Source organism: Ochotona princeps, chromosome 11, assembly GCF_030435755.1.
Source record: "Ochotona princeps isolate mOchPri1 chromosome 11, mOchPri1.hap1, whole genome shotgun sequence".
NCBI lineage: Eukaryota > Metazoa > Chordata > Mammalia > Lagomorpha > Ochotonidae > Ochotona > Ochotona princeps.
In genome coordinates this window covers 13011194-13032241 of record NC_080842.1, presented here as the reverse complement: position 1 = coordinate 13032241, position 21048 = coordinate 13011194, and the positions used below count along the sequence as shown (strand labels likewise).

The 21048-nt window shown below is 40.4% G+C and overlaps 1 protein-coding gene across 1 annotated transcript in view; it reads left to right on the top strand.

The window, feature by feature from the left end:
* WRN (WRN RecQ like helicase) overlaps positions 1–16395 on the top strand; it is a 207031-nt gene extending 190636 nt beyond the window's left edge. Inside the window, exons 37-41 of the mRNA XM_058669837.1 lie at positions 848–1010; positions 10799–11016; positions 13677–13808; positions 15259–15390; positions 15993–16395. Of these exons, the coding sequence (XP_058525820.1) occupies positions 848–1010; positions 10799–11016; positions 13677–13808; positions 15259–15390; positions 15993–16103 (756 nt within the window). The 3' untranslated portion in view covers positions 16104–16395. The remainder of the gene's footprint in view (positions 1–847; positions 1011–10798; positions 11017–13676; positions 13809–15258; positions 15391–15992) is intronic.
* The last annotated feature ends 4653 nt before the right edge of the window (positions 16396–21048 follow it).

The window sequence follows — 21048 nt, the reverse complement described above, 5'->3', positions numbered from 1 at the left end:
GCTTCAGGTAATCTGATGCCTGGTATCAAATAACCATGATATTATGCACACATGGTGCACATTTCCTGGTAGAAAAGAATAGATACTTAATGAAAGTAATTTAAAACCTACCTCTGAAGGTTAAAAATAATGCTTAAATGCTTTACCCTGTGCAAGCATCAATAATCACACAAATAGTGTCTAAAATCGAACTTTAAAAAAGTATTAGAGTTTTGCCTAATATGTCTTGAATGTTTTTGGAACCACATTTGTATAAAGAAACTATATAAATAAATAAATAACATTGTCCTAAGTTCAATAATGTGGGTCATGTTGCATTCTATGGAAGGAAAATGGTAACAGCTCTTTTTAAATTATATATCATGGTATGAATAGATCAAATGCAAAGTCTTTGAAAGTCTTCCCTAGAACTTGGTAGAGAATGCATCTGGAACCTTATGATTTGCTAAACACTGTCACATCTATCTTGGAAATTTGTGTCCCCAAAGCACCATGTGCTACTTTAAATATATGGGATATTCCATTACTGTTTATTTTCAAAAGATAATGACAGCTTCTACTTACACAGAATGACCTCTGTCTGCCACTGTAACAGCTTTTTAAAGTGAATAATTTGAGACAGAAAGGACTAAATTGTTAGGTCAAGCTGGGTGTTTCTGAGTGAAGGTCAGCCATAAATGTGGTGGTAAAAAAAAAAAAACAGTCAAGATACACATTTGAAATGAAGATTGAGTTGTGATTGATTTCTCAGCGTTTACTACCTGCAGGGATACTGGGCATCACCTTTCTGTGCAGGGCAGTGGAAACTTCCAAAACCTCACCGGCCTCCTCACTGTTCTTTGTCTAGGAGAATGTAGCTGAGAACAGGATTCTGCCTCTCACATCAGTTGGGATGCACTTGTCCCAAACCATGAGAGCTGGCTGCCCTCTGGACCTGGAGCGGGCAGGCCTGACCCCAGAGGTTCAGAAGATTATTGCAGATGTTATCCGAAACCCTCCCGTCAACTCAGGTGAGAAGCATGAGCTACTGCATAGTCCTAATGACTGGGGTCACAGACCACAGGTGAAGTTGACCAGCAGCCCCCCAGTGCCTTCCACCCACCAGCCCTGACTCTCCGTGCTGCTGTGACAAGCTGACTTTTGTATTCCTGGTTATTGCTTTAGAAAAAGTCTTCTTTTCCTTGATCACTCAGAGAATACACTGAGATATCACCTTTTTAGCTACAGACTGCAACTTCCCTACCTGTCCCAAAACTGTTACCCTTTCTAATTTCCCAGTAAGCACTTTGAAAAACACTTTTCTCCACTTTGATTCTTAAGAGCTTACGGACCCTTAGTTTTCTGATTCTTTGTCATTGGCTTCACCTGAGTAGCCTTTGTTTTCAGCAGAGTCAAGGATATGTGTCACTGTGACATGGAAGGGACAGACCATGTCCTGTCAGCCCCCTTTACATGATGCTCTGCTGCAGAAACTTCAAAGCACTCCGGAGGACAAGCCTCATGCTTGTCCTGTAGGAAATGTTACACAGGTGTATTTATTCACTTAAGTAAAAGGCAAATTGACAGATCTTCCATCTGCTGATTTACTCCCCCAAATGGCTACTGTGGCCAGGGCTGGTCTGATCTGAAACTAGGGACCTTGGGCTCCATGTGAGTTCCCACATGAGTGGCAAATAGCCACTGCTTGGGCTCTCAACTGCTGCATTCTCAGGTGGGATGGCAGGGAGCTGGATCAGAAGTGGGACAGCTGGGCCAGTGTGGTGGCTTAACAGGATAATTCTCTGCTTGCCTGTCCCAGCATCCCACATGAACACTGGTTTGTGTCCAAGATGCTCTGCATCCTGATCCAGTTCCCAGCTTATGGCCTGGGAAAGTAGCATAAGGCTGTCTCAAGTGCTTGGGTCCTGCACACCTGCATGGGAGACCTAGAAGAAGCTCCTGGCTGCCAGCTTTGGACCAGCCCTTCTTTGGCCATCACAGCCTTTTCAGGGATAAACCAGCAGATGGAATACCTCACTCTCTGTTTCTTCCTCTCTTTCTGTAACTCTGACTTTCCCACAAATAAATCTTTAGGGGCTAATATGATGGCTCCATTGGCTAACTTTCCTGCAAGCACATGTCCCAGCTGCTCCACTTCTCTTCCAGCTCTCTGCTCCCTTCCAGCTCCCTGCTTATGGCCTGGAAAAGCAGAGGAAATGGCCCAAGGCATTGGGAACCTGTGCCTTCATGGGAGACCTGGAAGATGCACCTGGCTCCCGGCTTCAGATTGGCTCAGCTCTGACCATTGCAGACGTTTGGGGAATTAGCCAGCAGATAGAAAATCTTTCTGTATTTCCTTCTCTCTGTAAATCTGTCTTTCCAACAAAAATAAACAAATCTGGGTTCAGTGCGGTGGCCTAGTGGCTAAAGTCCTCGCCTTGAATGCACTAGGATCCCATATAGGCGGTGATTCTAATCCCAGTGGCCCTGCTTCCCATCCAGCTCCCTGTTTGTGGCCTGGAAAGCAGTCAAGGATGGCCCAAAGCCTTGGGACCCTGCACCCATGTGGGAGACCTGGAAGAAGCTCCTGGCTCCTGGCTTTGGATTAGCTCAGCTCCAACCGTTGCGGCCGCTTAGGGAGTGAACCATTGGATGGAAGATCTTTCTCTCAGTGTCTACTCTCTGTATATCTGCCTTTCCAATTAAATAAATAAATAGATAAATCTTATGGAGCAGCCATGTCTTGAACTAGTGCCCTGCTATAAGATACAGATGGCAGCTTAACTTGCTTCACCACGATGCTTGACCCCACCTGGAGAAATTTTTAGGTTATTATTGTTTTTTAGGACTCTGAATTTAAAATATATTTATTTTAAACGCAGAGGGACAAACAGATACCTCCCGCCCAAGTCTTACTCACCGCCTTTTCCCTCCCCACCCCACCATAGTTTATTCACTCTCCAAATGCCTGCAATAGCCAGGGTTGGTTGAGGCTGAAACCAGGAACCAGAAACCTAGTCTTGGGTCACTCATGTGTGCGGAAGGAATCCAGGTGTTTGAGCCATCATCTGGTACTTCCCAAGGTGGGCGTTAGCAGGAAATTGGGAGCTAAACAGTCTTTGAGCCTAGCACTCTGATACAAGATGCAGTGGTCTCAAGCAGCCTCTTTACTTGTTAGCTAACTGCCTGCCCATCAGAGGAGTTCCCTCCTGCCGCCCACCCACAAGTGTACTATACAAACTTCATGTGTTATAACTCTACAGAACTGATCATTTTTTGCACCATTGGAACCGAGCAGTAGCCTTGCAAAAAGCCTTACCACCAAAGCTGCAACATGAACAAGTACTTTTTATTACATCAGATTCTTTCCCACCTAGGAACAACTGTACAGCTCATGCCAAGAATATGGAAATAAGACCACTCTCTCAAAGCACATTCCATTCTCTACTTGACTGAGCATAACAAAACTTGTCAGCATTACTTCTAGACTTCAGTGTCCAAAGAATAGACGTTTCCACCAGCACTTGTGCTGGTCCCTGGTGGAAGCCTAGAGAAAGGGGAGCCCATGCAAGGTGGTGCTAATCTTGGGCACCAGGTTGGGAGAGTAGGCCATTGAGACTTTGGATGTTTTCAGAGCCTGTCGATATGTTATGTCAATTTCACTTGTTGGCTCTCTGGTTGTCAACTGATTTCACAGGTGGATCCGTCTGCAGGGAAAGGATACACTGGTTATGCTAAGAATCTGAGTGTGTGATGGTTTTAAGTTCATAATTGGAAGTGAACACACAGCATTTTGTGTACTTGGTGTCTATGCCGAGACAACATTAGGTTTCTAAATAGACCCTGAGGGTCCAGTCCTGAATTGCAGTCAGATACATAAGATTACACAGCCTTGCAGAGTCTTGTGAGGAAGCACCTGTGTCTTCAGGTTATGAATCTTTCCAGTTTTCATTTTGCTACAAAGTAAGACAAGAAGGCAACTAGTAATCACATTGTAGGGTTAGAATTCTGGTGTATAAACACATTTTTTCCAAGAAGGCAGTGTTTTAGGAAGGACTCAAATGCTTTCTTGATTTTCATACTCTGGGAACTCTTTCTTATAAATGGGTTGTCTTTCAGTTCTCAGAGAAGGGTTTGTCTTCTGATGGGATGTTGAGTTGCGGGCCATGTTCTAAGTTTGTACAGCTTTCGCCCTTCTTGTCTGCTGAACCACTGTGATTGTTGTCCACCTTTGTTAAGTTCTGTTGTTGCTCAGTTGGTTAAGAGCGACATCTGGGGCAGCAGAGAGGTCTGTTTCATCCCGGCTCCCCCATTTTTAGTGTGTGTCTTTTGACAAAGTTCTGTGTCTCATCATGCCTTACCTTTTCTTTTGAAAAACAGGGAAGGGTAATTTTACTTCTCTTAATAGAATTGAGAAATAATCATTTAGATACTGCACAAAAACCCTAGCATGTAGTAAGTCATTGGTAAATGAGGGTAGTGAATATTTTAATGATGATAAAATCTGTGGCATCTAAAAAAATATGCCCCCTAAATTTTATTACTTTTGTATTGTATCCTTTTTAATAGCTACTTAAGAATATGGGACATTAATAAGGTTTCAAATCTGTATTTTTATAGAAACAGCATTAAAAACACAGGTTATAATCTTTTCTCTACATGTGTATTAAAAATTTTTGAGTGGATACAAAGTGGATGTTCTAATCACAATTTGTTGTTATAAGGGGAAAATGATAGAGGAGTATTTAGCATTCTTTTGAATGAAAAATATTGATATGATCTGTTATATTTTGCTATAGGAAACAATTAAGGTACTGTTAATTTGTTTTCTAAACAATATAATCATAAATTTATAGAAATTTATATTTGGAAAATAAATTGATAATTGGTAAATTATTCCATTCCTTCTCACACCCCATTTCAGAAGAAGAAATTTTAGTATTGTATCTATGGTTAAAAACTAAAGTTTTTTTCCATACTGAACATATTTTAAATTTTATTTTTGTTGATGCTGTACTGCCAGTTAATTTAAAAGAAATGTGCATTTCTAATTCTAATAGAGGATTTGGGTTTGAAAACCTCTGATTTGAGAGTGAAATAATGGTTTATATTCAGTTTATATATGAATAATATTGTTAAGTATTCTCTACCATATATTTACATTATGAGTTTAACAATTTAGATTTCTAATGTTTGATAACTGTTTATATTAAGAAATGCTAAAATCAAGCAAAATATATTAACATGGAAAATTTTTTATGATTGAACAACGCAATTCAACAAATGCCGGGAAATGGGACAAATATTAGGTACTTATTTATGATTGAGATCAGTAATATCTCCATATACAGAATGTAGAATTAAATAAATTTTTGTTCAGAGATGAATGTTAAAATCATAAAGGATAATACAGGGCATTTTGGAATTTAATCATTCAACACTTTTTTCATCTGTATGTAGTCTATGTCATTTGCACATATAAAATGAAAAATGTATTTTTATAATCTAGTTCTGATGCCAAAATCTAGAAAATTTAGGTGATAACCATAAGCTGTAATTTTTTTCTTATGTTGATAGCACAGTGATAGTCTATAGGATACCACTTACTGATATGAGGTTTTGCTTTTTATTTATTTCATAAGAAAATATATTTTACTGGAGGGAACATTGTTGAGTTTGAAATGATAGCAGGGAATGAAGATATGCATGGTAGATTGATAATTCAGATGTTTTATTTTAATTTTTGTTTATAGATTTATTACATAATGTATCATTTTAATGAACAGATTTGAAATTAAATTTTGCTTAATCTTAAACTGAGAACTTTTCTGTTTTAGTATAAGGTAACCCTTACCAAAAGAAGAGTATTTGTGAACTGAGAAAATGCATCTTTCATTTTCATATTATTTCATTTGATAAATAGATTTTGTCCTTAAAATTCTTTATATTTAAAGGATTCTCTATGTTTATAGTTCCTTTAGTTTTTCTGTGCTCACAGAAATCTTTTATGGAGTTGTGAATCTTACTGTGCTCAATAACAAATTAAACAAGACCTTTAATGAGGTGCCGAGGTAGTATTTTGAATAATTTCATCCTCCTATTCTTAATGTGCATGTAACTGGAAAATTAAGACCTTCCAAGGGACCTTTCACCAAACTAATGGTAATGCGATCTCTTAAAATTATGTTGGGAGTGTAGCCAACACTTCTTTTTTAATTCTCCAGTAGGTATTTTCAGTACTTTTTTACATGGAAGGTTGAAGCAGGATAAGATGCTACTGACTGATACAGTTCAGGTGTAGTACAAGATGACTTTAAGATTAGAATACTTATGGGGATGAGTAAGAGAAAATATGAATTTTCTAATTATATACATTATAATTTTATGAAAAAGCATACTGATTTAGAAATTTTAGAAATAATTGGTTCTGGAACCTGTGCTGTTTCAAAGTGGGTTAAGCCATTACTGGGCATGTCTGCATTCAATATCAAATCGAGTCCTGCCTCTGCCTCCAATTCAGTTTCCTGCTGATGTGCACTCTGGGAGGCAGTGCTCTCCTGTGGGAGACCTGGACGGAGTTCCTAGCCCCTATCTCTGGCCTGGCCCAGCTCTTGACTGTCAATAGGCATTTGGCAAGTGAGCTAGTGGATGAACAGTCTCTCTGTATCATTCCATGTTCTAAATACACTAAATAAATTTTAAAAAGAGAAATGATTCAATCAAATTAGAATAAAAGAAGTTTTTTTTAAAAAAATAATTTGTTTAGCCCATAATACTCTGAGAGTTCAAGCTTGTGTATAGATTATGTTTCAAAAAACATTGGTTTGTAAATATTTCATTTATAGTACAAAGAAATTAAGAACACTAGGTTGCTCATCTGTGGTTTAGATTCTGGGGCCACCATTGTGGTACAGCGTGTTAAGCTGCCACTTGTGTCATTGACGCTCCATATTGGAGTGCCAGTAGAAGTCCACACTGCTGCCCTTCTGGTCCAGCTTCCTGAGAATGTGCCCAGGAGAATATTGGATGACGGCCTACTTGTTTGGTTCTCTGCCACCCATCTGGGAGACTAGTATGGAGTTTCCAGGGTCTTGACTTTGGCATGGTCCAGCCCAACCCTAGCTGCTGTGGGCTGTGTGAGGTGAGCCGGCAGATAGAGGATTGATCCCTGTCTTTGCCTCTATTGCTCTGCCTTAAAAATAATTAAAAGGGGGCCCGGCGGCGTGGCCTAGCGGCTAAAGTCCTCGCCTTGAACGTCCCGGGATCCCATATGGGCGTTGGTTCTAATCCCGGCAGCTCCACTTCCCATCCAGCTCCCTGCTTGTGGCCTGGGAAAGCAGTTGAGGACGGCCCAATGCATTGGGACCCTGCACCCGCGTGGGAGACCTGGAAGAGGTTCCTGGTTCCCGGCTTTGGATCGGCGCAGCACCGGCCCGTTGCGGCTCACTTGGGGAGTGAATCATCGGACGGAAGATCTTCCTCTCTGTCTCTCCTCCTCTGTGTATATCTGGCTGTAATAAAAATGAATAAATCTTTAAAAAAATAATTAAAAGGGGGCTGATATTGAGGCATAGCATGTGAAGCTTCCATCTGCAAGGCCAGCATCCCATATGGATGTTGGTTCAAATCCTGGCTGCTCCTCTTCTGATCTGGCTCTATGCTAATGGCCTGAGGGAGCAGCTGAAGATGATCCAAGTGTTTGGGCCCCTGTACCCATGTGGGAGAGCTGGATGAATTTCCTGGTCCTGGCTTCAGTCTGGCCCAGTGCTGACAATTATGGCCATCAGCAAGTGGAAGATCTTTCTATATCCATGTCTCTCCCTCCCTATAACTCTGATTTTCAAAGTAAGTGAATCTTTAAAAGAGAAGCAAACAAATGTGAATAATTTTTCAAAATTAATTAACCAACATATTAAAATCAGTATAATTTCAATATGTGTCATTATAAACTTATTTAAAAGTATTTTGGCACAGAGTGCAACCAAGGAGAGGCAGCACTGACAGCTGCTGGTTTACCCCTGCAAATGTCACATCAGCTGGGGAGGCATGAGCCTAGGTCTCCCATTGGGTGACAGTGACTCAGCTAACTAATTGAGCCATCGCCTGCTGCCCCCAGCATCTACATCAGCAGGAAACTGGATTTGGAAGCCAGAGCTGGGACCAGAACCCAGGAACTCCAGTGTGGAACACAAGCATCTTAATTAGTGTCCCAGCTTCTGGGCCAAACAACCACTCCCCTAAGGCGCACTCATTGTTAATGAGGTATTCTGCATATTTTTTTTTTTCTTGTGACAAATCTTTGAAATCAGGTATATATTTTAAACTTACAGTGTATCTTCTAATATTGAAAGAGAGATACTAGATGTGTATTTTGCATTCATAACTTCACAGTGTGACACAGTATACTAGCCAAGTTGTTTGAACACACTTAAAGTGTTTCCAGTAACTGAATCAAATTCAGGTTTGTACTTGTGAATTGATTAGAATTACGTAAACTGAAGAAGAAGAATTCTGCAGCTGTGTGTTTAAGCTAGAAGACCCCTTTCCAGGAATCAGTAAGTAGGAAAAGGTCTGTGTAATGTGAAGGTCATCAGGACTTTTTTTTTCAAAGAAAATTTGAAGATCAGTGAAAGGGGACTTGAAATAAATTCTGATTCACATACACGGTGGAAAACTCAGCCAGTAAGAAATAATGAAGTAGAAAAACGTGGAAGTTTAGTGGTATTATGACAGGATAATGACCCAAGGACAAAAGGAATTGTAGTTTAGTTGCTAGATACATCAGTTACATTGTTGAATTTATTACATAGGAAGGAAACTTAGTATTGACATGTTGCTTAGCTTAATTAGGCTTTGATTAATGGATCAGAGGAGTTGTGCAATAGGGTAAGCTGGCACAGTGAGTTAAGCTATTGCCAGTGATGCAAGCATCCCATCTAGACTCTGGTTTGAGTCCTGGCCTTCTCTTCTGATCCAGCTCCAGCCTCGGAGGATAGGAAAGAATGGCCCAAGTATGTGGGTCCCTACCACCTGCATAGGAACCCTGATGGAGTCCCAGGCTCCTGGCTTTGGCCTGGCCCAGCCCCAGCTGCTGCAGCCATTTCAGGGGAGATCTTGATCCATCTTCCTCTGTCTCCATCTCTGTGAACATAATTATTAGATAAATCACTGTCCAGGTTTTCTGTCAGCTGTGAAACCTTATCCTGTCTTTTTATTTTTGTAGGCTATTGTTTTATATAAATCTTAGAGTAATAAGCTAAGACCCCTGGGGGGAATAGAATTATAACCTTGAAACTATAATATAAATCACCCTTGCATTTTATTTTGATAATTTGACATGGGTATCACAGTGTTTGATACATTTTATATGAATTATGTGAAGATAAGGAGGTGCTAAGCTGCTCGGCTACATTATTCTGGGCATTGCAGATAAATGTGATACTGGGAGGAAGCACTTAAACCATAATTAGTGACCTATTTGCAGGAGATTGCTATAATTTGTAGATGATCCAAAGAGATTGACATAGCCTGAATTAGTTCTGTTGAGTTACAACAACTGAAAGTTCCTCGATCCTAGAAACAAGACATCTTTCTCCCGGAAAACTCATCTAGTTAATATGCATTGTAATAGCTGATGTCTTTTATTATGCCACAATATTCATTGAAACTGTCCTTCAATTAGAATCTCATTTACCAGTACAATTAGCTTCTCTTTCAAGAGTAAAATATTTTAAGGAAGCATTAAGTTAGAATTGACATTTGGCATTAGATAAGGTCTCCTTAGAAGCAGTTCTGTGAGTGGTGGTTTGGATCCTCTTGGCCAGCCCATGGGGAGTTAGGAGTGTGATTTATTCTGAGTTGGCAGGACTAGCCTGCCTCTGGGTTGCAGAGGTGATGTAGGGGCGCTGGGGGCACCTGTGAGTGGTGGTTTGGGTCCTCTTGGCCAGCCCATGGGGAGTTAGGAGTGTGATTTATCCTGAGTTGGCAGGACTGGCCTGCCTCTGGGTTGCAGAGGTGATGTAGGGGCGCTGGGGGCACCTGTGAGTGGTGGTTTGGGTCCTCTTGGCCAGCCCATGGGGAGTTAGGAGTGTGATTTATCCTGAGTTGGCAGGACTGGCCTGCCTCTGGGTTGCAGAGGTGATGTAGGGGCGCTGGGGGCACCTGTGAGTGGTGGTTTGGGTCCTCTTGGCCAGCCCATGGGGAGTTAGGAGTGTGATTTATCCTGAGTTGGCAGGACTGGCCTGCCTCTGGGTTGCAGAGGTGATGTAGGGGCGCTGGGGGCACCTGTGAGTGGTGGTTTGGGTCCTCTTGGCCAGCCCATGGAGAGTTAGGAGTGTGATTTATTCTGAGTTGGCAGGACTAGCCTGCCTCTGGGTTGCAGAGGTGATGTAGGGGCGCTGGGGGCACCTGTGAGTGGTGGTTTGGGTCCTCTTGGCCAGCCCATGGGGAGTTAGGAGTGTGATTTATCCTGAGTTGGCAGGACTGGCCTGCCTCTGGGTTGCAGAGGTGATGTAGGGGCGCTGGGGGCACCTGTGAGTGGTGGTTTGGGTCCTCTTGGCCAGCCCATGGGGAGTTAGGAGTGTGATTTATTCTGAGTTGGCAGGACTAGCCTGCCTCTGGGTTGCAGAGGTGATGTAGGGGCGCTGGGGGCACTTGCTTTTATTCCGTCTGGATTTTGTAGGGCTAAAAGTACTGGAAAGAGGAAAACGTTCTTTGGCAACCTTCTCTCCATTCTACGAAGTATCTCTCCATTTCAGCTCATAGATTTTCTAGAAGGTTCTGTATTCTTCATTTAAAATTTTCTTTTTCTCTTTTATAGATACGAGTAAAATGAAGTTGATTAGAATGCTAGTTCCTAAGAACATTGCCACACACCTTATCCACATGGCAATTGAGATCCTTGAAAATGACCACAACAGCAGAGCAGCAGGCCAGGAAACTCCATGTGATTCCAACAAAAAGAGATGCTTCCCCTACTCTGCAGAGACCCGTGCAAATTCGAAGAGGAGCAGGGAAGATGTACTGACTAATACCGAGGTGCTACTTACATGTGTAATTTTTAAAGTGTTAGTCTGTTCAACTTGTAGATTCTGATATGGAATGCTGGTTGCTGAATGTTTATCAATTTGAATGCAAGCTTGCTTTTTCATCTGTGTGCTGTATTTTTGCTTTTCATAACAATGATCTGACAAAAGTGATTTTTAAACTAAAGTAAAAGGAACATAGTGTTGAATTAACTTATTGTATAAAATGTCAACTTCATTTTTACCTGTACTCTAGATCTACTTTATAGCCTAAAAAATTCTTCTCCTTCAGAGGTGTGGCTAATGGATTTAAGCATGTGGCAGTTTAGGTAGTCAATGGAAATGAAAGCAAACTTTATTATAAACGCCACCTACCCCAAACTGGAAATGTTAATCATCCTGTTCACTGTGCACTGGTAGAATTACATTGAGTGTGTATAGTGCCAGGATTGGTATTGCATCTTCAGTATATCCCAGTATGCTTTTTGTGTAGCCAGAGAAAGCTGTGAATTCACTATTATTTTAGATGGCATATTTTGTTAAAATCGAATAAATAGTGACTTTCAGAGTAGGTGTAGCTTCGATGCCATTCCTGTGTGCAGACACCAGGAGGTGGCAGGGCGTGTCCCTGTCATGCGCGTGGGAGACCAGCGCTGTGTGCTCCGAGCATGTGGGTGGCGAACCAGCAGAAGGGAGCCCTCTCTCTGTCTGCCTCTTAAATTTAAAAAATAACAGCAATACTACAAAATACTATCTCTGTGTGATATGATTAAAAATAAACAGTTGTGAGAGAATAATTCTCTGACAAGGTGACACTCTTGAATGATTATACAAATTTGAAAATGTGACATTCATTATCTTTCAGTTATAGAACTGCATTACTCTATGGTAACAGCTTTTGAAAACTAATACTTAGCTAAAGTATTAATTTAACTCCTAGGTGATACATTCTTTGTGGTAGTAAATGGTTGTTAATATTTTAGTGTTAGGGAAATAGGGATTCCATATTAGTTCTAAGTTAATTTTTATCGGATTTTCAACAATTAAACTTCTTAAGAGTTGAAAAATAACAAAGAACTGGGTTTTACAAAATTTTTGTGCTTCAGTTTCTATGTAGTTATACCACAATAACCTAATGAAATATAATTACTTGGAAAAGTTTATATATTTTATGATTGAGGTAGTTTACTATAAAAGGGACATTGAGGGAAATTTAATTTGGGTGGAGTTAAGGAAATTTAGCTTCTATGCACAACCATTTATTTCCATAATCTCTACTAAATGCCGAACACCATCTTATTTTATCCAACTTCTACTAGTAACTTGTTTTTCTTGACTATTTAAAAGCGATTATAGTAAAATCTTATTTTTGTCAGACATTAGTATTTTACTTTTCTGTTATGGAAATAACATCAGATGCCAACAATAATAGAAGATATATATATATATATATATATATTTGTGGGGAGTGGGAGGAGGGTGTGAGCTCACTAGAGTGTAAGATATAGGCATAATCTAGCCCTTGTGCCCCATGCTGTAGAAGAAGGGCTTGAGGGGCTGGGAAGTAAATTAGGAGTGGAATGAGCCCTCCATGGCTGCTGCTTTGTCAGCTTGTCTGCAGAAAAAGCTGCGCTGAGTGCTGCTGATGGTCGGACACCAGCCTCAGAATCTTTTGTGCTAATCCTCATCTTACTTAGTTTATACCCCCTTAGGCTGTGTCATCTTATAACTGTGACGCTTCTACTAAAAGACTAACATCTTTAGAATAGATTGTTTTTATTAGTTGATATATTGTTATGTTTATATCTATTATGTTTGCTGTTAAGATAGAAGCTCAGGGGCCGGCATGGAGGTGGAGCAAGCTAATCCTCAGCTGTGGCGCCAGCATTCCCATATGGGCTCCAGTTCTAGTCCCAACTGCTCCACTTTCAATCCATCTCCCTGTGTATTGCCTGGGAGGGCATGAGAGTATGGCCCAAGTCCTCGGGATCCTGCACCCATGTGGGAGACCAGGCTGAAGCTCCTGTTTGCTGGCTTTAGGTCGGCTCAGCTTTGTCAGTGGCAGCCATTTGGGGAATGAACCAGCAAATGGAAGATCCTTCACTTAGTCTGTGCTCTTTGTAAATCTACATTTCAAAAACATAAAGCTCAGTCACGCCTTTGTTTAATGGAGAACGATTGTATCTTGGTTTGGTAGTTCTGATTCATTATACATTAGTTATTTAGTTGGTTTAAGTGTACAGGGTTTTTTTAGCTTCTAGAATTTTTTAGTATTTTGTTCCATTTCCTCTTTAGGATTTATATCAATATGTGTATGTTGGATTGATATTTATCTAGCTATGTATTTATCACAGTCTGTTTTTATATCTTTTGTATTTCCTTGGTAATAACTTGTTTTCTTCTTTTTTGCCTTCTTTTCCTCTTGGGACTAATAGAAATCTATTGTAACATGTTGTATTTGTTACTAGTTCTCATACAGCTTGATTTTTGCTAATGTTTTTTGTTTTTCTTTTATTTTTGATTCTTTCCTATTTTTCACTACAGTTTTGAGTTTTCTAATTTTGATGTATAGGATTCTTTTATGTTAGTACTTTTTTTTTTTTTTGGCCAATTTTGAAGATGCAGATAATAGCATATGGTATAAGTATTTTGTATTTTATAAACATTTTTAAGGTTGATGAAAAACATCCTGATAATTTGTCCCTGAAAAGTGAAAGCCACAGGAATTCAGTCAGACCCACATCTTGGACTCAGCCATCCCATAATACAGAAATGGAAGATTTATTTGCAGATTCTCATATACAGGTAAAATTAATTTAGGAAAGTAGTCTTCATGATACATACATCAAGTTTGCTAATTAATATATTTAAATTTGTCTCAGTTAAGATGGAATTAAATGTGACTATAACTTGCACATTTTTCAGCTTATGTATAAAGATAACTTCAAAAGTTTATGGGAATGATGAATTAAAAACATTATTTTGCTGCACATTTTTGAAAGTCATACACAGGTCCACATTTTGCACAAACTCTCAGAAGTCCCTTAGATGGGTGCACTCATAATTAGCCAAGACTTAGTGTTTTCTTTATTTTCAAATTAATGATAAAAGTTTGGTAATAGATCTTGAACTATCAAGAAGATATAAATAGCCCCTTAAATTTTTATTGTGGTGGCTGGGAATTTTAGTCTTCTGGTGATCAAGAAAATAGACACTAGGAGGGATTGATTACATTAAAGTTCGGATGCTTATTGGGAATTACAATATCTTCAGGATAAGCCTTTTTCTCAATGAAAAAGATGAGTGTGGTGATTCTAGTGTAAGTGCTAGTGATCATAGTGTATCAAATAGTATAGAAAACAAAAGACTGATATTAGCTTCCAATTAATGAGCGCCAAGAAAAAATATTTTGCATAAATCTCATTAATTCTGAAGTAACTCCAGCTCAGTGATTTGGAATACCATTGTTTGTGTTTTCTGTGTGAAGACACTGAAGCTTAAGTGACATGTATCAGGTCATACAATTAGTTAAGAGGCTCAGTGAGAATCAAAAGCTAGTTCTGTCCGCTCTTAAAGATCTCGCATATTCCATAATGTTATGGGATGCCTGGATCTAGGTTCTTATCTCTACTGCGAGAAAGAATTGAAGGACATGACGTAGGTTAAGGTTATCAGAGGTATAGGATTTGTTGCCACATAAATGGATAGGGAATGCAAGCTTGCTTACCAGCGAGCCGTGCCCAGTGAGTTGTGGCATCATCCCCTTGTATAACCTGGAGGCTTCAGGGATGATGTCTGAATATTCGCTGGAGGCCAGGTTTAGAGTAGTGTTTGAACAGCACCCATTTCTTTGATGTCAGGTGCATGATGGGGGTGGCAATGTAAACCATGGTAATTATGTTACAGTGATATTACAGTTACCCAGATCATTGTAGGGATTCATCTGGTGGCCTTGTTGGTTATTCTTTGTTAGTGCCAAGTCTGGGTGGCAGTTTCATGAAAACTGCAGTTTCCTACAGTACCAAAAAAAAAAAAAAAATAAGGCGGGGGAGGTGAAGAAATTAAATGAGGCACGGTGGTAAGGCAGGGATAGAAATCACAGCTCCTTCTTGCTAGCTACACCCTTGCCTACATCAACAGTATTGGGCTGTAAGGCACAGAGTTTCTTCCCTCTGCATCATTACTGTTCAGATGTCTGACTGTTTTCTTCTTTTGCCTTATTTCAATTCCCCCCCCCCCCCAATCATGAACTTAGGAGCCAGGAACTCAAGCCAGGCCTCCCAGGTGGGTGGCTGGGACCCAGTTACCGAAACCTTCACCACTGCCACCCAAGGACTGCATGAGCAGGAAACTGGAGCCAGGAGCCAGGGATGGGCATGGAACCCAGGTACTCGAGTGTGGGCCTCAGAGGTTTTCATCAGAGTCTTCACCACTAGACTCAACAACTGCCCTGGACTTGTGCTTTCTGATTGTATCTGCGATTTCTTGGTTACCCTTGCAAGGGGCTGCTGCTCACTGGCCCAGTCTTCCAGCTACCACTACAGACAATAGATGTGATATTCTTAAATCCTTCCTCACATGTCTGATACAATCATCTGAGTGTGTGTGTGTGTGTGTGTATAGTGTATACATCCCTAAACAGATAACCTCCTTAGAATATTAAATTCACCATTTTGGTCAACCCAAAGTAAATACACTGAGGACACAGATATGAAACCATGTGCAATTTTTTCTTTCCCAAATGACTATACTTGAATGTCCAAGAATAGATAATTGGATGGCAAGTATTTGCCTAAAGAAATGATATAATGATTTTGACCAACTTTTGTTTATTTTCTTTTTCATCTAGAAATAAATTCTATAGATTTCACTATTCTATTTTGTGTGGTAAAAGAAAAAGAAAGGTTGAATATATATTCAGGAGCCTATATTTTTGCAATGAATAGTATTTTTTATACAAATATTTCTTCTTTTTTGTGTTTCCCATAGACTTCATCTGAAATTTCCAAGAGAGTATTACCTGGTTGGTTTACCAAATCCCCACCTGATGCCAGCAAGAAACCTGTGGCCAAAGCGAAAAAGGAAGGTCTTTTTAGTTAAGGTGGAAATTTCCAGAACAAGCCTACTTGTAAGAGAAGAACTGTATTTCATTTCTTAAAACAGTGAGGGATAGTGGTTAGCTCAGAAAGTATTCTAATGCCAAATGGAAAGACTGTCATTCTACATCAGCAGTTCACATGAAGTGTTGGCTCAGCTTTCTGTGTTGGATCTTTTGAGAAGAGTGATCAGTATGGCATAGAATATTAAAGTAGGTTTTCTTTCAGCTCTCTAGGAACTATTATTGTCCTGTTTTCTAGTATCTTTACTTATTGCAATATATGTATACATATATGTGTATGTGTGTGTGTGCGTGTATATATATGTATGTATATATATGATATGATGAGCTGTGGTTTGAAAGAGCTAACACACTAGCAGTTGTGTGATTATTACTCTTATAAAATACTTTTATCACAATTCTGTCTTGTAACTATAAGAGATATTTTATAAATTTTCTTTATTGCCTTTTGAAGTGACAATGTGTTAGAAGTGTTATAGTATTAATTGACCAGAACAGTGACAATGAAACATTTTGGGTCCATGTAAGTGGGGAAGAAAATGGAGAATGATTCCAAGTTGCACTACTGAGTGGTGCGGGTGCTTCAAAAAGTTTATCTTGAAAAATGCACATTATTAACATTTTCCCCGCAAACTCTGAGACTCCCTAATTATGTACTTTGTATTTTATAAGGTATTTCTATTATTTTCAAACAATAAAACAATGTCCTTCATACTGAATACTATAAATATGTATATATTTTAAATTTCACTTGCTGAATTATTTTATTTTTACACTTGATCTTAGCCAAAAGGCTGAGAAGTGACTTATTTTATTTTTGAAGTGTAGAAAATGTCAGAACTTAATTCTCTAATAGGTCATGCAAATAGCTTAAAATGTCTAAAACTCAGACTGTGTCATACCCTTGGTTAAACTGTGTTTATAGAACTTTAAACAGTTTTCCAAATACATTTTACAGTCTTGACTGATTTTTTCATAAATAAAAATGACTATTTTAGTAAAAAAAAAAAAAAAGAACGCAGAAGCACATTTGTTGTAGAATTAGAAAATCTAGAGAAATGAAAAGAAAGTAATATTCCCATAGTTCCAATGAGCAGCTTCCTTTGTGTGTCCTGTTAGATGTCTTTGTGTTCATGTTTCTTCTCATTGTTAGATGAACAGCATAACGATGGATTTTCATGGTAAAGTATTCAGTCATACTTCGCTTCATCCTTGGAAGTCCCCATGTGCTTTTTGCTTGTTTGTTTGTTTACATCCTGTTACTTGCAGGTAGCTCCTGTTTGGTCTGTGGCCTGTGGTCCTGCAGTCATGTCTTCCACGTTTGCATCTCTGTGTGTCACTGTAACACAAACATCAATGTGCGGTAAGATGTAGAGGCAAGCCTGCAAGCGCTGTGTCTCAGACAGGAAAGGAAAACATTTATAGGGTGAGAACTGGACACTGTGCTCTGCTTTGTGGACTACCATTTGTACTGGAAAGAACCACTGACAGAAAGCTGCAGACGGCAGATAAGCAGACTTGAACATTTGGATGACATTTCCACAAAATAGAACCAAGTCCGCCTCTCACTTCAAGGAAAACTGGTGAGATTTGTTACCAAGATAAAACTTGAAACATTCTAGTAAAATTTGGAAAATTTGTGTCTTTGTAGAATTGAAATCAAAATGGAGTAAACATGGCTCATTGCTAACTGCAATACTGTTTGCTTTTGTAACTTCTGCTTTGCTTACTTGGCTGAGAAACTGTGTGAGCTCATAGGCCAAATGGCCTACGTGACCCTTAGCACCAATGGGCCTCAATCCCCATGAATCAGGGCCCAAGCCTGGTTAACCCACAGATGACTCCAAGCCAGAGTCTGGTTATCTCACAGGTGGCTTCAAGTCTGGAGTCTAGCTACCTTAACTACTGGGCCAGAGAAGAGCCAGGCAGGGCCCTGGCCGAGATAGGGAGTGTGTGGCCTTTCCTCCCTCACTCTACAAGCTAATGTAAATTGCCCCCTTTGAAGCTGTTGTAAACTGGCCCTATAAAAGCCCTGTGAACCTGCTCTCCAGGGTCACACTCTGGGAAGGGGTGTCTGTCCAGCCAGTCCCAGGTCAGTTGCCTTGCCTCTCATTGTAATAAAACTTTGTTGTGACTGTCGCTGATGTGTGTAACATTCTGTTTTAGCGGTCCAGTATATGCAACATCCCAAACCCGGGACTGACAACTTCCCTTCAAATAAAGATTTTTCTAATAAAATGGGTGATGATTAGTAACCATGACTTTTTGATTTTGTGGGAAGATCTTGTCTGTTTATCTGCATCATCCAGTGACCTGGTATCTCCTGAATGATGAGTACATGCTGTTACACGATGGTGGGTAGGTTCCACGCAGGAGCGGCACCAATGGATTGTAAAGTAGTAGACGGTGGAAAAACTCACTGACACGGTTTCAGATTATACACTGAAGCTAATCTTTAAAAACTGCCACTTGCTCAATTTGGGTATAATTTCAAATAAGGCCGTGTGCACTATTATCTCAAAAGGTCATTAGAAATCTCCTCTCTTTTCTAATCACTTACCTGTGAGCTCAGACTTTCATATACCTCAGAGTGTCAGAGATTTGCAAAAATGGAAACAGTGACACTCTTGTTCTTTTTTTAATTTTTATGTATTTACATCGAAATACAATAATTTTATTACTGCTATTTTAAAATAATAAACATTTTAAAATTTCCAAGTTTTGATTTCTAAAATGGCAAATAGTGAGACAGCCCCATTATACAACAACAACAACAAAACTCTTTGGGGAACCAGTCTTATGGTCCAGCAAGTTAAGCCAACACTTGCAACACTGACAGCCCCATGTGAGTGCTGGTTTGTGTTCCAGATGCTCCACTTCTAATCCAGCACCCTGCTAATGTGCCTGGGAAAACAGCAGAAGGTGGCTTAAGTGTTTGAACTCCTGCCACCCATGTGGGAGTCTGAGATGTAGTTCTGGGCTTCTGGATCTGGCCTGGGACATCACTGGCCATTGTGGCCATTTGGGAAATGAATCAGGAAACAGAAGATCTCTGTCTCTCCCTCTTTCTCTCTAATTCTGCCTTTAAATAAATAAATAAATCTCAAAAGAAGGAAAAAAGCTCTTTGGGTCCTCAGTAAGTATTTACAGTATGTAGCTGTTGTGAAACCTGAGAGAGAACTGTGGAGGTGGTGGTTGTGTTTTATCACATGGCTATGCTGTGGAGTGATTTGAGAATATCTGATTGGATATTGACAGTGATTCTGGGGTTGGGTATGGGGCACAGAGGTTAAAACAGCACTTTGGAAGCCTACGTCCATGTCAGGGTGTGTAGGCTTGAATCCCACCTTCCACTGCCTTCCAGCTGCCTGCCATTGTCCTGGCCATGGCAGGCATCTCCGAGAGTGAACCAGTGGTGGAGAGCTCTGTCTGCATTCTGATGAAACAAGAAAATCTTAAATTGCTTTTAATTTTGTTATGTTTTTCTTGTGTTTTAAATGACACTGCTTGAACATTCTTGAAGTGTACTGTCTCTGAATGCACAGAAGAGAGAATTGGGTTGTCTTAATCATCTGTAGTCGGACTTCATGCCTTCTCAATATAAATTCTCTCTCCATTTCCTGTGACTCTTGATTTTAAGGAGAAGTCTAACCTGACCGAGGGATTGGGACCTGTGAGCTCATGCAGCCTCATCCCTGGGTGTGCAGAGGGCATGGAGCCTCATCTGCTCCCCTCAGAGTGACTCTCAGGAGTATATTTTGTTGCAATGCTGCAGTATGTCCCCTTTCCCCCTACTGTCACCTAAGAGTGAGCCTGCTCCTCTGAAGGGTTGGGCCATTTGAGAGTCATGAAGAATTCCTTGAGTGATGTCGACACTGAGCAGGGCCGAGCCCAAACATGGAAGGATATCAGGTTATTGGTGATGTCGCTGAGCAGTGGTTTAGCCCTTTCCTGAAGTACCTGCTACACGTGGGACATCAATTTGCCTTTCCTGATGTTAGAGCTGTTTGGATGCAGGCTTTGTTTTTAACTTGTAGATGTGTTCAGGTGTCACAACAGGAGGCAGTGCGGTGCTTGACAGACACAGGTGCATTAGATGTGCCTGGCCAGGGCTATGGCCTCCCAGAGACACTGATACAGGCTGCTGTAGGTGGGGACATGGCCTCTTAGATCTCCACCCACCCCAGGAGTCACCCTGAGGGTTTTGGTTTGCTCTCAGCTGCCTCCTTTTGTTGTGCACCATCTGGGTGTGTGTTTTGGAGGCCATTGCTCTGGCTTGGTCACCAGGTGCAAGTAACTGATGCTTCTATGATGCCACCGTGAGAATAGGGGGCCTGCATGTGTGCCAGGGGGTCAGTGCCCCAGGCACAGCCTCACCCCTTAGCAGCCCAGCCCATAGAGACATTCTTCCAGGGTGATGCTCAGACTGTCTCTCCTGCAGAAAGTTCCTTCCTTTCTCATCTGTGTTGTTGGACCGTAATTCTCAGACTATGGAGTCAGACAAAGCTCAGTTATTTGGAATTCAGAGAAGCCGGAGCCCTACTGGAGAGTTAGAATGACAAAGTCCGGTGTCCTCCCCCGCTCAAGGGGTTGCGTAGCTTTAGCTGAGATCCTGCAGGACCCCACAGAAAAACTGAACAATTTTAGAGCTATATTGGCATCTGCTTGAGTTATGGGAAACAAAGATGCACAACAAAAAACACCAGAAATGAGCTGCAGGTGGCAGGACCCCGGTTCTCTCAGAAGACCAAGAAAATTTGGATTGAGGAGGGATAATGTACATTTTTTCCTTCCTGGATAGAAATATCTGAATCTTGGGAAAAAAATGTGTCAACCAGTAGAATAAAAAATAAATTAAACCTTGGTTAGAGAGATTTTTAAGATTAAGGAAGAATAAGTACATATTTGATATTTAAGTATTTGCAC